The 20,895-nt window shown below is 38.1% G+C and overlaps 1 protein-coding gene across 2 annotated transcripts in view; it reads left to right on the forward strand.

Moving 5' to 3' along the window:
* The window catches only part of THEMIS (thymocyte selection associated), a 184,870-nt gene that overhangs the window by 153,955 nt on the left and 10,020 nt on the right, over positions 1 to 20,895 (forward strand). Inside the window, exon 5 of one of the 2 annotated variants that reach the window (XM_004740174.3) lies at positions 17,008 to 17,161. The exons of the other annotated variant lie outside the window; for it this stretch is intronic. Within the exon in view, the coding sequence (XP_004740231.1) occupies positions 17,008 to 17,161 (154 nt within the window). The remainder of the gene's footprint in view (positions 1 to 17,007; positions 17,162 to 20,895) is intronic. 2 annotated transcript variants of the gene reach the window in all.

Genomic DNA, 20,895 nt, shown 5'->3' on the forward strand with positions numbered 1-20,895 from the left:
AATACTCTAGGAGCTGAGATTAGATGAGAATACTTGAGATATGGGTGGCATTTGAATACTTCTTCCTTGGCTCCGGTTTAAGAAATACAATACTCTGAAACATTCACTAGTGCATTTACCAGCCTCTTGGGGTGCTGAGCATCAAGAAAAAAGTGCCAACTGAGATCCTGAGAAGCTCAACTTGAGCCTCAAGTTTATGTAAATAGCCTTTGTCCCGAAGATAATATGTATGACTTAAAAAAAAATAAATAAAAACCTCTGCTCATGGAAGTCTCTTTTCAAATAAGAGACATTTAATCCTGGAGCCACGGAGTCCTGGCAGATTTCCCATATTCAAACCAAGTACTTAGATAAAATCTCACTGCTTTGTCAGCAGTGAATAGCTACGTTCTGGAGGCAGCTTCAAAGGTCTGGGGAAGACTGCCATCTGGTGGGGACAAGCAGTTACTGCTAAAATACAGTCAAAAGCTCCCCCCTTGCTTTGTTAAGAATTCGTTGACCGCCTATCCTTTAACGCAAAAGGAAATGACATTTTAAAACAAACACTACCTGAGTCAAGCTTTAATTAATAACTACAGGCTTATCATTGTTCTCTTGTTTTTGTTCTGTTGGTTTACCTTTTCTCTAACGTCGGGAAAAAAGAAGGAACGGACAGATATTTTGCTTTTATTCTATCTGGTTATTCAGTTTTCCTTACTCATCACTTTCTAGTTTTCAGAAACTGAGATAAATAAATGCCCTATAATTACAGTAAGGGCAACGTAATACACAACTCTGACAACTTTGGTTAAGAATATGGAGAAATGAATAAAATGGCAGGAAAGAAAAAGAATCTGGACATAGGTCTGAAAACAAGGAGTCTTTAGCCTCGACTCTAGTCTGGTTTGCATTTGAGAATATTGTTTAATCCTTTAGCACTTGAGTTGCATTTCTCAGCTTTGACTGTTATAGCTTGCCTGTCAGCTGAGTTTTTATTCGGCAGATGATAATGACAGATTGCACACAGAACTTGTGTAGAGGTTTTAATGTATTTAGGGTGCTTATATGATCCCGAGGCTAGATTTTAGTGTTATAAAGATATCGACAAATGCTCGGCTCTTAAATATCCCTGATCATCAATTTACTGTCTACTGAATTTCTCTCTTTTCAAAGTAACGTTGGAGTGAGTTGAAACATTTCTGTCAAATTTTAAGTGGTGTATATATATGCATTCAATGTGTGTATGTGTGAACGACACTTCATAGTCAGTATTTTCTAAGTATAAATTTAAAATCTCTCTGCTCGAGAAAGAGAATTATCATATGATCTCTCTGATATAAGGAATTTGAGAGGCAGGGCAGTGTGGGGGGGGGGTTCCTGGGAAGTAAGGAGGGAAAAATGAACCAAGATGGGGCCAGGGAGGGAGACAAACTATAAGAGACTCTTAATCTCAGGAAACAAACTGAGGGTTGCTGGTGGTTGTGGGGGAAAAGCATAGGGTGGCTGAGTTATGGACATTGGGGAGGGTATGTGCTGTGGTGAGTGCTGTGAATTGTGTAAGACTGATGATTCACAGGGGCACCTGGGTGGCTCAGTGGTTTAAGGCCTCCGCTTTTGGCTCAGGTCATGATCCCAGGGTCCTGGGATCAAGGCCCACATCGGGCCCTCTGCTCGGCGGAGAGCCTGCTTCCTCCTCTCTCTCCCTGCCTGCCTCTCTTGCCTACTTGTAATCTCTGTCTGTCAAATAAATAAATAAAATCTTTAAAAAAAAAAAAAAGTACTGATGATTCACAGACCTGTACCCCTGAAGCAAATAATACATCATATGTTAATAAAAAATAAAAATAAGTAAATAAAATCTCTGCTCAATATACAAATAACATAATAAAATTAATTTCTTCTCAATACATGCACTACTACTAAAATATCAAGGGATAGGTCTAAATTTTTCATTTTTATAGAGTGAGAAATTCAGGTATAGATGGGAAAAGACACCTGGGCCCAAACATTCTTCTTTTCTCTCTTTATTCCCTGTAGTTAACCAAAAGCAAATGCCACGTTAAATGGTGAGTTTGGTCACAGGGGAGGATCTGTTCTGTGTTATTGTCCACCAGCAAATCCCTCCAGGCCTGTCAGCCTTGCTGCTACCTTGCAACCCTACTTCCTGACCCCATCCCCTCCCCCAACTCGTGCACTGTTGTCCAGACCGCAGCTTCTTGTGTAGCTTCAGAAGTTGAGTCAAGTGTCTGAAATGTTCCTCTGAGAGTGTAAGGGATCCAGCAATGTCATACTAGCCAAGTCAGTACTAACCCAACTCCAAATTTAGGCAGCTGAGATGATTTAAGGAGCTATTGCCTATTCTCTGCCATACAGTATATTTTTTGTGTGTCCTCACATTATACGTAAGTCTGCTGTCTTTTTTTTTTTTTTTAAAGATTTTATTTATTTATTTGACAGACAGAGATCACAAATAGGCAGAGAGGCAGGCAGAGAGAGAGGGAGGGAAACAGGCTCCCTGCTGAGCAGAGAGCCCAATGTGGGACTTAATCCCAGGACCCTGGGATCATGACCTGAGCCGAAAGCAGAGGCCTTAACCCACTGAGCCACCCAGGCACCCCAAGTCTGCTACTGTCTTGATCTCAAGTCAGATCAAGCTATTTTTTTACTTTTTATCCTGGAAAATTTCAAGTACATATAAAGGTGGAGAGACTAGCATAATGAACCTCCAGACACCCATCAGCCAGCTTCATCAACTATAAAGTCAAGATTAATTTTGTTCTACCTATATCCTTTACTATTCAGCCCCATTGGCTATTTGGGGGAAAAGACAAAAGCAGACATCATTTCATTTAATTTATCAGCAGATAATTCACTGAATACCTCTGAAACATAGGTGATTCTTAAAACAAACAATATAAGTCTCATACCTGAAAGCAATAGCAATAGTTCCTTAAGTATATCAGATCTTGTGTTAGAAATAAGATATGCCTGGTTGTCTTATAAAAATGTTTTCTTACAGTTTGAGTCAGGATCTCAGTAAGGTACACACATTGCAATTGAATGACACCTTTTAAGTCTCTTCCCATCTTTTTTTCCAAATTGGTTGAAGAAACTGGATTCCTTCTATAGAGTTTCCCGAAACATGATTCTGCTCATCGTCATTGCCAGTGAGGAGGGTGGAAATGGTTTTTCTCTTGCGAGTTTTTTAGAGCAACTTGTGTAGAAACTGGACTGTTATGTTTTAGTGCACTTTGCTGTTTTCCAAACACCTTCTATTCCTCAATTTCTCATACTTCACATATGATTTTTGTCTATCAGTTTCTTCATATGACATATATTCTAGAAATATATATTCTTTATGTCATATATTCTGGAGTTGTTCTGCCTGTGAGTTACTTCCTACTAAGATGAACTTCTGACTTGTTTTCCTGTGAATTAATAATTAAATTTTGAAACTTAATAGGTAGAGGTTTGAATTTCTGGGAAAACTACTCCATAATGAGTGCTGTGTTTTTTTCTATCAAGAGATACATAGCATCTGGTGCTTTTTGTTGCTGTTGCTGTTGTTTGTTTGTGTTTTTTTAATAAAATTACTAGTTGATCACTGTTATCTAAAAATATAGAGCAATTCTGGCCACTGGATCTTATTTTTTGTTTGTTTGTTTGTTTGTTTCCAGAGAGTAAGTATCTGAGAATGGGAGCCTGACTAGGCCCCCTTCATTTGAGAGCATTGCACTATGCTGTAGATTAAATGAATGTGGTCAAGTTGTTTGGAAATTGTATTCTCTACTTCAAGCAAAATTGAATCTGACAAAATGGACAAGTGTTCTTAAAAAATACTTAAAAAAAAAACCCCATCAGTCAAAGATTATACTATTGAAGACACCATTAAGAGAGTGAAAAGGCAGGCTATAGAGGGGGAAGCTTATTTGCAAAACAGGTAAAGGATACTAAAAAAGACTTGTATTCAAATACGTAAAGAACTCTTACCAATTAGTGACAAAAATATGGACAGCCCAGTATTGAAAATGGGCAAAATACTTGAACGGTACTTCACAAAATTGGTGTTTCACGATGGCCAATAAAACACCGAAGCTATTTAATCTTGTCATCCAAGAAATGTAAATAGAAACCACAATGAGGTAATACCATAGAATCATGGCATGATGAAGTAAAAAGTTGAACAGTACCAAATTGAAGCAAGATTGTAGAGAAACTGGAAGTTTGTGTATTCCCGGTGAGAATATATTCTGGAAAACAAGTTTGTGGAATCTACTAAAGGTGGACATACATACCCACTTTCACCCAACAATTAAATGCCTACCAAAAAAAAAAAAAAAAGCCACAGAAGCTTATGCATATGTGAAAAAAATGTTTACGTATGTGTACAAAAGCACATGTGTAGAAATATTCATAGCAGCATTTTTTATTATAGCTATAAAGTAGAAAAAAAACCCAAATGTTCTTCTGTAGTAGAGCAGATAAATAAATTTTGGTGTATTCATACAATGGACTACTCTGACATTAAAGATAAAAAGAAAGAATCCAGGCACAGAAAAGAATATACTCTATGATTTAGAGCATATAAAACTTCCAAACAAGTTTGAAACTTCCAAACAATAGAGAAATCTAATTATGACATTAGAAGTCAGGATACTAGTTAGCTTTGGGGAAGAGGGGTTGGGTTAAGGTGTGATGGAGCTGCTGGGACCTACCAATATTCTACTTCTAGATCTCAGTAGTACTTACACAGATGTATTCAGTGCATATCAAGTCATTGTGTTGTCATTATTCATGCTTTTTCTAAAAGTATTACATACTTCGAAAGATAAATGTATTAAAATATTATAATATGAACAAAAGTGATATGATATGAACAGTGATAAAAAAGAAAAGTAGAATTGACAGTTCTCACACTTCACATATTTCTCCACCAGCCACATTATGAGGAAAAAACTATAAGAAGACGAACTAATCATACCCATCAAGATGTTAGCCAAAAATCTGAAAATTTCAAGATAATTGAAATGAAAATTTACAAATATCCTCAGTGACAATGAATTTCACCATAGTTTATACTGTGTAATGTGATGTTAGCAGCTGGAAATTGAAGCCTTCATGGTTAACAATATATTTTCAAACTAATCAGAAAGAACGTGAAGACAATTGTTCACAGTTTTTCAGTGCTGTTTGTAATTATGTTGTAACCGATCCAGTACTTCATTGCATTCAAACCTCACTAAAATTAATGTTCAACTCTTTTGAGATTTTAAATAGAGACAAAGAAAAAAACACAGTTTATTATCAATATACCAGTCCTCCCTTAAAATAGCTAAAATAATACAAAGAGGCAATATGGTGAAAACCAAAACCATTTCTTTTCCTGAAAATACTCTTGGAAGGTGCTTGGGAAAGAAATGCTGAAGAATTCAATGAGGTCATATAGGTAACAGGCACAAAATAGTACCTGGAATTTGGTAAGCACAAAATAACCGTTAGCTTTTACGATTATTTGTATGAACAAATGACTCAGTAAGGGAGATTTTCTGCAAAGTTGCCTGAGAGCTCGGTTTTTCCCCAACGTCTGTGTTTATTGTATCTGCTAGATTATGCTTCAATAATAAAATCCACGAGGTATTTTTTTTTTAATGCATGGGAAATCCCTGTTCTATTCCTTAATGACCTCTTGAGCAGAAGCATCACGTTATGGATGAACTGAGTCAGCACAACTGCTGTTAGAGCAATGGTGCTGCCTAGACTTCTGAAGGTGATTCTAAAAGGAGATTAACAACATAACTCCACCTCTGAAATGTATTCCCAGTGTCATTATAGACAAGTTCCTACAGCAAAGAAATTATAGCCAGCAGTTTACAAAGTTCTGGACAATGTTTTAAATAGGAGGCTGATTTATAGAAACAAATGTATAAAGTATAGTAGGACCCTCAGATACTTTGTGAGATGAGGAGTAACTGTGGTACACTTTTGTATGGTTTAAAGATTTGTGATTGTCTTGTGACAGATCATTTTTCTCCAAATTAAAGATGTGCTAATAGTAAACTTTATTTTGCACAAAGGTGACTGCTCAAATTTGTCTACCTTATCCACGGGGGCCTGTCCAGCAGTCTGGCATCTAGAAGAATGCCCACATAGGTGCTGGAGCTGACCCTTCAGTTAAAAGGAGCAAAAACAGCTGTAACAAAAGAATCAATTATCCTATCTAGAATATTTCAGAAATGGATTGTTTTCGAATATTTCTGATGTTTTGTGCTTCCATAGCTAAAAACAATGTAACTTCTCATTTTGCAAACTTTAAAAACTTGCAAACAGAATTTCTAACCACTTACAAAATCTTCCACAGGATTTCAGCATGTGTGTGTGTGTGTTTATCTTTTAAAAATGTATTTGGCAGAGAGAGAGAGAGAGAGCACAAGCAGGGGAAGCAGCAGGCAAGCAAGAGGGAGAAGCAGGCTCCCGCACGCAGAGCAAGGGTCCCAGTGTGGGGCTTGATCACAGGACCCTGGGATCATGACTTGAACTGAAAGCAGACGCTTAACCAACTGAGCCACCCAGGGACCACTTCAGTGTGTTTTAAATCCCATAGTTAGGGGCAGCTGGAGGCTCAGTCGGTTAAGTAGCTGACTCTTGATTTCTGCTCAGAACATGATCTCAGGGTCCTGTAATGGAGCCCTGCATCAGGCTGTGCCCTCACTTGGGAGTCTGCTGGTGGACTGTCTCTTCTCCTCCCCTCTGCCCCTTCCCCTGCTCAAGCGCACACTCCCTCTCTTTCAAATAAATAGTGAATTTAAAAAATCCAATAGTTATGGACGCCTGGGTGGCTCAATCAGTTAAGCATCTGCCTTTGGCTCAGGTCATGATCCCAGAGTCCTGGTATTGAGTCCTACATGGGGCTCCTTGCTCCCGAGGAGACTCCTTCTCCTTCTGCCTGTCGCTCTTCCTACTTGTTCTTGCTCTCTCTCTTCTTGACAAATAAATTTAAAAAAATCATTTGAAAAATCCAATAGTTAAATATTAATTAATTGACCCTCACTTTGACATCAGGGAAGATAGGAATTTACCAGCCAATTTCAACAATATCTTTGCAAAATTAGTAGGCATCATTGAAAAGATGTATCATGACTTACAGCAACTAACAATGTACTTTTCTCATTTGGATCTGTGTACCTTTGTGAAGTATCATTTTTAGCAGTGACAGCCACGAAAACCCAGCATATCAATCCACTGAATTATGAAACAAACCACTGAATTGCTATATCACAAAATGTTAAATCAAGATTTAAAAAATAATGAAAATGATTCAACCGTGTTTCTCAATACTAGTAATAAATAATTTTGCTTAAAATATTTTTACTTCAACTTTAATCAACTTTATTATTTTAAAATGTCTACTTTGAATTTGTTTTATAATGTACATGATATATTATCAGTAGAGTAAATATACCTAATTATATATGTTAGTAGAGTACATACATACATAATTTTATGTATATATACATGTGTGGCATTTATGTCTTATGCTTCAAGTTTTTATTAGGCACATGTAATCAGAGTAGTTCAGAGATCACTGATTTAGAGGTTGGCAGGAAAGAGAAAAGATGGCAAAACAGATGAGTGAATAAGGATCCAAGACATTAAAGGAAGATGAGAAAACAGTGTTACTGGAGATTGAGGGGAAATTTTTTTTTTTTCAAATGATGAGATGGTTATCAGAGTGACGTTCAGCAGAAAGCTCAAGAACTGTGGGATCTGAGAAAAGGCCATGGGATTTATGACTGATGGCTAAAAAGTTATTGGTGAAAATATTTTCAGTCAAGTGGTAAGAACAGAAACCAGATCGCGCTCTGTAAATACCCAGATATTAAGTGAGTGGGAGGGGAAGAAAAAGACCAGGAAGAATAGATTACTCTTACTAAAGCTTGGCAGAAAATGAACGAGGCCGTGGAGAGCGGGGTCAGAGAATACAATGCAAGCGGGCAGAGTGATTGATAAAGTCAAAGGGGGAGTAGGGGGGGTGTCGCAGTCAAAGCAGGAGGCACTGACTTTAGAAAGAAGACAGTACCCTTTGTAAGAAAGATGAGAGATCAAGTGCATTTCTAAGATGAGACAGGGAAAGCTGTGGGAATTGATTTCAGATGGCCACAATCTCGATCAATTACACGATTAAAGAACTTCCTAAGATTGCGGGATGCCAGGCGGTAACTGCGAGCTTGCTAAAGGAGGAAAAAAATTGAAATATTGTCTCTGGACCCCTCACAAGGAACTCAAAGAGAGATCCTCAGATAACTGAGAAAACTTGAGGACCTGGATATCACCTGGCAACATAAGAGTGAGATGCATCATACTCATCAAAATCATTTCTAACTCAAATAATAATAGAGCAGTGTTTTACATCAGGTTGCCAGGAGAGATACCTTCCAAAGACTTACATGGAAGCCTGTGTTTTCATACCCAGAAGGTTAAAATGATTTCAAATGTAATTTTTTAAGAAATGAATTTAGAATACTTTTCCTAGACACAGAACTATTATACGGTACACTGCCGTTCCCATCTGCCATCTGCAGCAAGTGTTGCTCTGCTGGACACTTTTCAAATGCTATTCATATGTCTACTGATTAAACACTAATTGCATGAAAAACTAATCTAAACAAAAAATATGTCACATACTTTATTCTACTGTAATTTCTGTTTCTCTAATTCAGACCAAGATTAATTTTCCTGCCCTTTGCCTACAGATTGCCCCCACGGCATCTAAGAGTTATAATTTTCCAATTAAAATAGGAGCTATGAAAGTTTGAACAATAGTTATGGGAATTAGTAATTTTACAGTTTGCAGGAAGACAAAATAAAGAGAAAGAAGAAAATTTATTTATATACAGAATTATTCCAGTGTCCATGAATCATTGTAAGTGAGCTGACCTTGGTATTTTGTAGGGAATGCCCTGACCATAGCAGCTCTGATACAGCAAACCCTTTGGCTTGCTTGTCCATTATCTGGAGTGACGTTGCTAACGTCTTTGAGGGCTTGAGGGCAGCTGGACCTCTCATTTATCTCCTTAAGATTAATAAATGTACAGATTAGCTGTCTCTTCTGGCCTCATTTTCAAATAAAGATACATTGGTTAAACCTTGCTTCAAGTGTCCATTTCATTTATGGCTAAATTTATAGAAGATCAGAATAGCAAGAGGCAGATTGAATTGAGCTTGACAAAGGGGTGTGAAGAGGTTCTTTACCCTGAGTACTCTGAAGGAAAATTCTTAAACTTGTTTAAATCAAACACGGTGTGTGATTATATTGAGTTCTTCCTGCTCTCATGAGCTAGGATTTCCTTTTTCCCAAGAGGGTGGTCAAATCAACATCAAGTCAGAATGCTGGGACTTCTAGAAGTCAATCTATCCAGTTCCCTGTTTCCAGCAGGGAAGATAGAGAAAGAAGCAACTGAAATATATGCATACTAATAATATCTTTCCTTAATACATGATATGTTCTAGAAATATGTCTTTGAAAATGAAGGTTTAAAGGAGTTTTAACAATGAATGATTTCTTTCCCAGAGAACATGGAACAATCTTTGATATATGATGCCTGATCATAGTTCTAGTTCTCTAGTAGTTCCAGCAGGGAGGGATTTGTTTTCTTGGATCTGGTCTCAGTAAATTCAGCAGTTAGAAGAAGTTCTTGAAGGGCTGAGATGGAAAGCTGTCATTTTTTTTTTCCATCAGAGCAAGTAGGGAAGCAGATACAGGCTTTCCCCCACCACTCCCCATAGGCCAATTGCCTCTTTTCTGATCCAAGAGAAAGAGTAGGGCAGACAGAAGACCCCAAATCTTCAATGTCCTGAACTTCTGGTAGTACTTACAGTAGGCAAGAAAGGGATCTGTCCCACTTGTTCACTACAATTGGGCCGAGAGTGTCTTAACATGATCTGTTATTACTGAGAGCCCCAGTTAGCTGCCAGTTCAGAATCCAGCCAGCACGGTCCCATTTGAAGAAGGTGTGTTTGGTTGAAGCGGGGTAGGGGAAGCCCTTGCTGAAGAGGGTAAGGGATACTAGCAAGGAGTCTGACATGGGAGGGCCACAGCCTGGAACTCTGGGATGGGCAGGAGAGGTGACAGTGGGCTTTTGATGCACTGATGAAACCCCCTAAAGCTACAAGGGACAGGAAAGGTGCCAAAGATGGTTCGTCGGGATTGGGAGGAACAAACTCAAAAGGACTCTCTTGGAGTTGGTATAAAGAACATATTCGGGACACCTGGGTGGCTTAGTGGGTTAAAGCCTCTGCCTTCGGCTCAGGTCATGATCCCAGAGTCCTGGGATCGAGCCCCTGAATCGGGCTCTCTGCTCCACGTGCTCCCCCCCACTTCCTTCCTGCCTCTCTCCCTACTTGTGATCTCTGTCTGTCAAATAAATAAATAAAATCTTTTTTTTTTGAAAGAACATATTCTGCGTAAAAAGACAGTTTATTAGTATAGATGGATGATTTTATGAAACCTCACGTTATTGTCTGAAAGAGAGCACTGTTTGTATGGATGATCAACTTCAAATTATTTTTCAGTTTAGATTCTTGCTTGTTTAAATATTTTCCTCAGAAAAACCAAACATTTGCCTCCATTTAATTGGGTCTTTATAATGCACCATGAGAAATTTATTAGTTTTTTTAAACCACTTAATAATCTTCTGAATTATTTATGGTGATTCAACCATATAACAAACAAAAGAGAAAACACACATACACATTAAAAGACAGATGCATAGAGGATTACATGTTCTCCTGGAATGATAATTTGAATATTCAAACCTGTGTTTCTTATGATTGGATTCGGAACTTCATTTATTTATTTTAATGTATAGTTTCTGAATTACTGTTACCACTGTTCTTAAGTATAATTTAATTCTGAGGAAGAAAAGTTACTTAATGAGAAATTTCTTCCCAAATATCACTTGAAATGTCTTCTCACATATCCCTTGAATTCACTTTTCTGAAGTGAAAAAGTACAGGCTGTGGAAAGGAGCAGTTGTTTATATAAGGAGAGAAGAGGATGCTTTTTTTAGTCTGTTAGGAGAGTGATTGATTTTTTTTTTTTTAACCAAGTAAAAAGTAAAGTACGTTATCTGGGGTACTTTGTGTTGTGTAAAATGTGAATGACGGTTAGTCCCTGGGTCAAGACAGGCCCTGTGTGACTTTCTAAAAAAAATGAGTTTAGCCCTTGGGGAGAAAGGACACGAACGAATGTAATCACGAACCTGAAATCTCAATGAATTGTTTGGAAAAGGATGATTTTTTCCCCCAACAATATGGCCATAGGTAAGAGATGAAAGATGAAAGATGGATTTGAAAAAAGAAAATATTTGGGGGGGTAATATTTATTTGTTCCTTTCTCCTTCATAAGAAAAATATTCAGTGTCTTATAATTGGATAATTGCTTTCAACAGAAACCCTAAAAGCAATATACAAACTATAAGCTAAGAATAACATGAAAAATAATTCAATAGTCATTTATATTAGCAGGCAGGATTATAACAACTCATTTCCAATGACAAGTTAAGTCAGAATTACACAAAACAAACAGGGTTTATTTTTGAACTACGCCTATAGAATAGTCAGAAAGACTTGATGTGTGCCAGTTCAAATTTATCTCTATTCCTCTCTATTCTCTGCACACATTTTATTTTTCTCGTTTTCCTCTGGACTTAATCTTCAGGTTGAAGACTTGACATCATTGAAGTAGTACCTGGCAGAGTTTTATTTCTTCCATTATTGTCAAGTCACAATTTCTTCCCTAGGGAATATGGGGCCAATGTGTATACACACTAAGTTCTCAATTTCTCTAATATAACCATTCTTTGATTTATAATTTTCATAGATAGTAACCAATCTAACTTGAGCCACAGAAATAGATGGGATACCGTATAGTGTTTGCAAGGATTGCCACAGGGAATTTATTTAAAACCACAAAATTTGCAATGTGTGTGTGTTTTTTTAACAGATCAAACAAGTTAAAATATGTGTTCCTTTCAAATACATACTAAGTGTTACTGTTAAAAGTGACTGCATATCACTTCTAACATAGGAACATGTGCCGATGTTGTATCCATTGATAGACTAGCCAAAGAAAAAGTCATAAAAATTAAGCCTATATTTATTCATGCATTTCTCCATTAATTTAGTGTGTAGTTATTTAATACCTACTATATTTAAAACTCTGAGCTAGGGGTGCCTGGGTGGCTCCATCAGTTAAGGGTCTGCCTCCAACACAGGTCCTGACCCTGGGTTCTGGGATCAAGTCCCACAGGTGCTCCCTGATCAGCGAGGACTCTGCTTCTTCCTCCCCCTCTGTCCATCCCCCCACTCATGCTCTCTTTCTCCTTTCAATAAATAAATAAAAGCTTTTTAAAATTGTTTTTAAAAAGCCCTGCGATAAGGACTGAGAACAACGAATAGTACAAGCATAGTCCTTATTCTGAGTGAGTTTATGTTTTAACCAGAGAGATAGATATTAAACAACAAACCAGGTATTATTTAATTATATTGTGAAAACTGTATCACAGTGAAACTACAAAGTACTCAAAGACTAGAGAACAAAGGTGCTGGCTAAATGCTACATGGTAAGGGAAAACCTACAGGAATCTGAGACATACTTAGTAAAATTAAGGAGGAAGAGTTTGTGAAGAATGTTCTAGGCAAACAGAAAAGCCAAGCCTTAAGATAAGAAGGAAGAGTGGTGTAATGGTAGAGCTTAAAGACATTAGAATCAGAATCTAGAGTGCTGATCATGGCGCACAGGCCTAGAGTCATCTCATTTAATAAATCTCTCCTTATCCCTGGAGTCATAAATACATAGACAGTAAGTTAAGCCATGTGATCATTGGAATTATCCAGGATGGTACAAAGAAAACTGGGCCAATACCAAAACTTTGAGAAAGTCTTAACAGTCAATTGTTTAGGTAAAGAAGGTCAAACCAAGAACAGGACTAAGAATGAGTAGTGAGAGAGGTAGGAGGGACATCAAAGCCAAGGAAAGGGAGTGACTAGACATGTCAAATGTTGCTGAGGGGTAAAGCTGCATAAAGGCTGACACTCTACTGGCCAGATGAAAGTTTTCAAACTGGGATGGATATTGTGTAGAGAACAAAGGAAAATGAACCTAGAAGGCTGGTGAATATAGGGGAAAGCAAAGGGATCAGTGAGGCTTGGATTCTGGTGAGGCCCAAGAAGTATTGTAGTGGAAAAAGCAGTATTGGAGATGGGAGCTTGGCTGGACTACAGACAATAAAGAATAGGAGATTAGGTGAGAGAGAGAGTAACACAGTCATTTTGGAGGTGGAAAAGGTTATGACAGGTTTCAGGTCTGATTCTGGGGATGAAAGTCTAAGGTAGAGAAGTGTAAAGTTCATTTTTAATAAAGAGATCTGGTCAGGATATTGAGTAGAATGTCTGTGCCGATGTGAACATCAACCAGGATCTTGGGGCTAGAAGGGAAAACTAGGATCTAGTCTTTTTATGAAAGATGGATTGTGACTAGAGATTAGTAGATAGTTGGTTCCAGCAAGAGGGGAGATGGTGCATAGCTAGCTGGCAGGAATATAAAAGAAGCAAGGATATTTAGCAAGGAGGGAAGGAAATAATGAAAAATACAAGCTGAGAGTATCTAGGGTGTGGAGGAATAAGCAGCCATCTTTGTTTGCAGGAGAAATACTGTCTTCAATGGAGAATGGAATTTTAGTCAAGGTAGGGAGGTAGAGACAATGTTCTGAAATAAAGCTGAATATGCAGTGAAAATTGCAAACTACAGAGCAAAGTTCTGAAGGCACTGTGGAGGAATCCAAGGGATAAGAAAGAAGAGAGAGAAAGAGGAAGGGACTGATGATTAATGGAAGGCGATTGGACAGTGAAGAATGGAGCATCGTGGGGAAAATCAATACCTGTGAATGGTTTGGAGAACCAGGGAACTGGAGAGAGGGACTGACTGTAAGTAGACAAGGTTGGAGAATATGACAGGGTCAGTAGCTTAAGAAACATCTACCTCACATTACATTAGGACTAGGGAACAGGAGCTCATCTGTACCAAGTAAAGGTAAGGAGAGAGTGGAAAACTTGACATGGCTTGACTAGATAGAGGAGACCCCATTGTGGGGGTGCCTCTAGAAAAATGGGGTTCTTAATTATTGAAGCGCTAATTTGTTCATAAAATGCCCAATCTGCCAGAGGTTTGCACCCAGATGCACCAGGCCTGTGTAGTACTTGACCCATTATGATCTATCAGCCTTGATCTGCTCAGCCTTTCAAGTTACAGATTTCAGGTTTAAGAACTTTACTGAAGTTCTGTGTTTCTTCTTTGAAGTCTGGGGTATATTATAATACGTGAAATTCTCATGACCTTACATTTTCCCCTCAATGTTTTAATATTATCAATTGAAAGTGATAATTGTTTTAATCCTGTCAATTGAAATTTTAATATTACCGATTAAAATTGCTATGAAAAAGCAAGAAGCTACCTTTATTATTTAATCTAGTTTACTGCTCAGTACTGAAAAACTATGATTTAATAATCATCTAATCATTTGAAATAATAATATACTTTCCAAAGGCATCTAATATCAAAATCAGGAAAGTACTTAAATGCTGGTTGAATCTGCTTCTTTTCAAAGCTGTGTGCTAAGACAAACTATGTGTCAGGCTTGACAATAAATTAAAAAATTCAAACTGAGTGATGGACTTACATTTTTGTGGGCTGTGGATGAATCAAATATAAGTAGGTGTAGTAGTTTTGTTTTGATCAATGCTGATATTCAAATTCTGATCTTTTGAGTTGCCCTCTGTTATTACCTGGATCCCAACTTTTGTTATTAAAGAAGGAATTTGAGAATTATCTACAAATGACTTACCACACTCTTATCTTTTAAAGGTTTTATTTATTTATTTGTGTGTATGTGTGAAAGAGAGGTAGCACAAGCAGAGGGAGTGGTAGGCAGAGAGAGAAGCAGGATCCCTGCTGATCAGGGAGCCCAATGTGGTACTTGATCCCAAGACCCTGGGATCATGGTCTGAGCCAAAGGCAGACACTTAACTGACTGAGGCACCCATGCATCCCACACACTCTAGCTTAATTCTCCACTTGAATAATTTAAGAAACTAGTTTAAACCATTTAAAGTCTGAGACTATGTCATATTTACATATTACATTTTATATATTGCATTTGTTTTCTCATACTCAGTATCTGGGATTCTATAGATAAATGGCTTTTGGAGATATCATTTATCTATTGCCACACAATGCTGCATACTTACCAGAAAAACTTAATGCATATAGCTAAAACCACATTATTTAATCCTTGAAGCTGTGGGATTCAGCTGACCTGACTTAGTTTCAACTGACTTAGGGTGGGTTCACCCAGATATCTGGGGTTCCATTGGCTATTGACTGTCTCAGCTCTGAGGACTAGGGTAAACTGACTTTATTCTCGGTCCTGCCGAAATTCCAGCAATCTAGTCTAGGCATGGCATGGTCAAAGGACAAGAGTGATCAAAGTCAATTGCGAAAGTCTCTTTCAAGTCTCTGTCTATGTCCATGTGCCAATATCCTATTAATCCAGAAGAAGTCACATGTATGCGTCAAAAGTCAGAGTAGGAGGGCATGGCAAAATTACATGGAAAGGACATGGATATGGAGAGAGGTAAAGAATTAGGGCTGTCAGTGTGACCAGTCCACCGCACTGAATGGGTTAATGAATTAATGAATTGTAGAGTGGCATGAAGAGCACTGGACTCCTAAAGGTTGGGAGACATATCCCTGAGGCTCGGCACCATTCATTCTGTTTATTTGGACCAGTTATTTAATTATGGTGGGCAGTAATTTCCTTATTGGGTGGAAAAGAATTTACCATGCTAATGGACATCAGAAGAAAGCAGGAGTGGCAATCCTTATATCAGATCAATTAGATTTTAAGCCAAAGACTATAATAAGAGATAAGGAAGGATACTATATCATACTCAAAGGGTCTGTCCAACAAGAAGATTTAACAATTTTAAATATCTATGCCCCCAACGTGGGAGCAGCCAACTATATAAACCAAACTTTAAAAGCCTTTCAATCAAGCTTCTAATGAAGGTTTTAATAAATTTAATGCTACACATGGTCTGTAGGAGGAACTTAAGGAAAATGCTCATCATCCTTCCTTTAGTGAACCAAAATGGTTAATGTGGATGGCTAAAGTCGACTGGCTAACTTTGCCTGCATGAATCTAGAATACTATGTAGCCATATTTAAACTGAAAAAATTCTAATCTGAATTTGGATATGAAGCAAAGTGCCGAAAGTTCCATTTCCTACTTAGGTCTTTAGTTTTTGCTCCTATCTGATGATTCTTTTGAAGCATACAATATGATAGAATAACATCAAACACTATGACATCTCTTATATGGGAGATGTGTTTTAAGGTCCATTGATGTTGTGCGTTAATAATTCATTGTTAGGATGAATTATTATTCTTAAACTGACTGGAGGAGCTTTGTCAAGTTTGAATAATGCTGATACAAATGTGGGCTAATTTAAACTAGCTGTTATGATTTCGTTTATAAAAAGTCTACAGATAATGCGGAAATGAAACCTGCTCTTCATTATACAATATGTAATTATGTGATATATAATGAAATTCTGGATAATTTAACTATAATAATAAAAACCGAGTGAAAATGTTTTAAATGAAAAATATCTTCTAAGTTTCACAAGAAGAAAATGATATACTCAAATGGGATTTGAAGATGATTTTCCGAGTCTGAGATGACTTATTCTGGTCACTTAGATCATCTCAAAAATTCCGTGCCTAGATTACCAAAATATATTGACGAAAGTGTAATTTGTAAGTCACTTTGACATATAGAATTTTCTGATTCAGATATACAAACATAACTTGCCATATGATAAATGTTTATCCTTGTCATATCTCTGGGAAGCATTTATTTTGGACTGATAATTTACTTGTGGAATCAGTCACTCTGGCCTCTGTCATTTCAGAGTCTCCATGTAGACATATCCAAGAAACCACGCTCAAATCAAGCTGGCCTGGATTCAAAAGTACCAGTTGGTTGTCAGAGTGATTTGACCGAATTGGAGAAAGAGAGAAGCAAGAGTGGGGCAGCTCAACTAGCAGCCCCCAGTGTAACCACAGGTCGGTGAAACCACATGTTACTGGTTTTAACTGTTTACATGCCACAAGCCTAATTTACAGATTCTAACTTCCACTTTGCTTGGAATATAAGGCTCCGTCAATGTGACTGCCTCAACTGCAAATCTCACTGAAATGTTTTAGGGGTTTCTGGGTTCCCCGCCCAACTCTTGATTTCAGCTGAAGTCGTGATCTTGGGGTGTTAAGATCCAGCCCAGTGGTGGGCTCTGCATTCATTCGGGAGTCTACTTCAAGATTCTTTCTCTTTCTGCACCGCACCCTGTTGTGTGCACTCTCTCTCTCTCGAATAAATAAACAAATCTTTAAAAAAAGAAATGTAGTTTTTTAAGAAAGATTTTATTTATTTATTTGACAGAGATCACAAGTAGGCAGAGAGGCTGGGCAGAGAGAGAGGAGGAAAGAGGTTCCCTGTTGAGCCGGGCTCTGGGATCATGACCTGAGACGATGGTAGAGGCTAAGGTAAGGTGCCTGAGCCACCCAGGAGCCCAAGAAATGTAGTTTTAAGTGCAGTATAATATTAAACACAATGATAGGTCTGTTCATTTTTCCTTTTTATTAGAGTTTTCTCATTTATGGTTTTCACAGCCAAGAAGTGTTTAATATTGCTTGTATTATCTTGACAGTAATGTTTTTAAATTTTTGGTAGAATTAAAAAAAGGATTAATGGGGTGAAAAAAGGTTATAGTAATTGAGATGTCTTTAACTTAAAGATGCGTCAGATAAATAACCTAATATAGATTTGAATTACAATAGTTTTGTTTCTAGAGATGATGATCTGATGTTTTTTGTCTCTACTAAAAGCAAAACAAGAGTAAATGGACTTCCGGAGAAGTTGACAGCGTTCAGACTAACTTTTATATTGTAAAAATCTGGGATGAGTTAGCAAGGGAAATGAGAATTTTCTTTCTTGGATATATTTTAGACACACCAAAGCAGCTCAATTTCTATCACACTTTATCTTTGAAACTTCACATTTCGTTTGTAGGAAAATGGAAATTGTAATTATTCTTAAGCATATGGTTTGTTCCTTTCCCCTCCTTATTTGGTTTTCTAGCTAGCACTTTTTTTTTTCCCCCCTCCAAGGGCATGTAAAAGTCAAAACACTAGATATAAAGTCTCTGAAGTGTTTCTGCTCAAACTCTGTCTGTACAATCTGGGTTCTTTCATGTAGTTAGCTTACTGGCTTTTGACACTTGTATAAAAATATCCCATAGAGCTTTTCTTACTGCCTTTTCATTGACTCTTGTTGAGTGATAAAAATGAAATCCTGGGAAGGGCTTTGAAAACCACGCATATTGCAATTCCTGTAAATTTCAAATACTAATCAAGCATGACTATAAAGAAACAAGTACTGCAGTGAATATTGCTACAGCTTGTTGAGTCTCAAGCCATTATTAATTCATTGAAAACTTTTTTTCCTCCGTTAAGATTATGGATCCTAAAAAGTACCAGATAGTGAAATTCCCAAGATCAAAGTTTTTGTTTCAATCATGGGAAACTTATCTGATCTACCCTGTGTGTGTGTCTTCCCAGGCTGGTGTGGGACAGCCCCAGCTTTGCCCCCTGGATGGATAGTGCCAGGGGTGTTCCAGACCAGGGCAGCACCTACTGGAACATGTTGCCTATAAGTGGTGACTTAAGAAAAAAGAAGGCTTGGAATTACAGTAGTGGTTTTTTTTTTTTAAAGATTTTATTTATTTGTTTGTTTGTTTAATTTGAGAGAGAGAGAGAGAGAGCACAAGCAGGGGAAGCGGTCGAGGGAGAGGAAAAAGAAGGCACCCTGCTGAGCAGGGAGCCCAATGCAGGACTCAATTCCAGGATGCTGGCATCATGACCTGACCCAAAGGCAGATGCTTAACCAACTGAGCCACCCAGGCGCCCCTATAGTAGTGGTTTTAAGCAAATGAGACTCCTAACTTTATTTAAGAAGAGTAAAATGACATTTCCCTATTTAGGTTATTTTCGACATGCATTTATTTAAAAATTATTTATCATGTTCATTTGGGAAATAGCTTCAAAAATACAGAAGTCAGGTGTAACAAAAATAAAATTTTTCAAACTTTGTTTTTGTCTTGTACAATGCAATATATATGTCTTTATTTGGCAAAAAGAAAAAAGAAAAAAAGACTCCCTGGATCTCTATTTAACATTTCCATGTTCCCTAGTTCGCCGATCTCAGAATATCCAGTAGCCACCATGGAGTTCAGGAGGAGCAAATGATACCCCTTCTGAACTTTCCCCTTTTTCATCCTTAGACATAAGTCAGTTCTTTCCTAAATTCTTTTTGGGCGAGAAGGGTAAGAGTCTTTGTAGTACATCCCGGACAAAAACCAAAATTCTTATGAAGACCAGGGTGCTGCTTCTCCAGGTTTGCTCCTTCTGGACAACCAGATCTTACTCTTCCAGTTAGATGACGTAGAACCAATTCAAATGTGTATGTAATAATTATACCAAAGGAAATTCTTTATTTTGGAATTGAACAGAAATAACTAGAAGATTCGCTGTGAATGGCTGCACACACACCATGGGAGGAGAGTTTGCTCTACTGCAGCCTGGAGGGCAATAAATTGCAACTCAGGATCACTGCCGTTAGGCCTGGCTCCTCTTCCCTAAGCAACTGTTGAAAAGGCTTCACCCAATCTCCTGCATGACTTTCTTCTGTGGGCCCTTGATTCACTCTGGTTGCTTGGCAGCTTGGCAATGCCCACATCTTATTTTAAGAACCTTGTTATTAAGTCTGTACATTGTTTTGTCCATAAATTACTAAAAGAACAGTCCTCTGAAAGTAGGATGATTAAGTGGCTAACCTTTGGAGTCTGAACTCAGACTGCTGGGTTAAATCTCGGCTCCCACTTGCGAGCTGTATACCATGAGCAATTTGTTAATGTCTCTGTCTCTTTGTTTCTGAAATCGAGTTAATAACAGTACTACACCATTGGCTATTTTGAAGACTACATTAGAGGAAATAGGTTAAAGTTCATATAGGACATCATAGACTCCAGTTGAGGCGTAGCTGTTAGAACTAACTTCTGCATCTTTATGAGCTGGTTGCTAAGAAGAACTTGGCTTCCGGATGGTATCTTCTGCACAGTGCTGGCTGTGCCCATGTGCTATGGCTCTTGTGGTTCCTCATGTTCTGCTGGCACCTTTTCCCTTTGAAAATTGTATCCTCCTGGGAACTCCGTGGCCCCTCGGAATTCCGTGGTCATGGACGGCAAGTGGAAACCTTCTTTGAAGATGAATCACTGACTCCTCTTAGTCCAAGAAACAGTGCAATTTTTCAGAGGCCTGGAAGTCCTGACCTTCCCTAATGGACAACTTCCCCGCCTTCCCCCAGCCTCAGTAGTTGAAGAAGAACACAGGACTCCACTGGTTATTATTTTTGGTAGACAACATGTGTGAAGACCCAATGTCTGTTTTCAGTGACTTGTTTCATGCCTCATTCCCTGGTTAGGACGTTTATTGGGAAACGTCAAACAACTCATAAAGCAGAGGGACAAAAATAGGTCTGAGCAGAGGGGGAAGCTGAGTCATTATATAGTCATGACAAAGACCTTTGCTGATCCCACTGGAAGCTGGTGTGGCTCTTTGGAGTTGTGCTGAGTTGAGATGAAGGGCCAGACCTTTATAGCCCCTGCATCACTCAATCACTGGATACTGCAGCTTCTGAGAAGGATTGTGGGTGAGGTGGCTTCCTTCAGTTGAGGGCAAAGTCT

The sequence above is a fragment of the Mustela putorius genome, unplaced genomic scaffold (assembly GCF_011764305.1).
Source record: "Mustela putorius furo isolate JIRA1106 unplaced genomic scaffold, ASM1176430v1.1 tig00003863_pilon_pilon_pilon, whole genome shotgun sequence".
In the NCBI taxonomy this organism is placed as follows: Eukaryota; Metazoa; Chordata; class Mammalia; order Carnivora; family Mustelidae; genus Mustela; species Mustela putorius.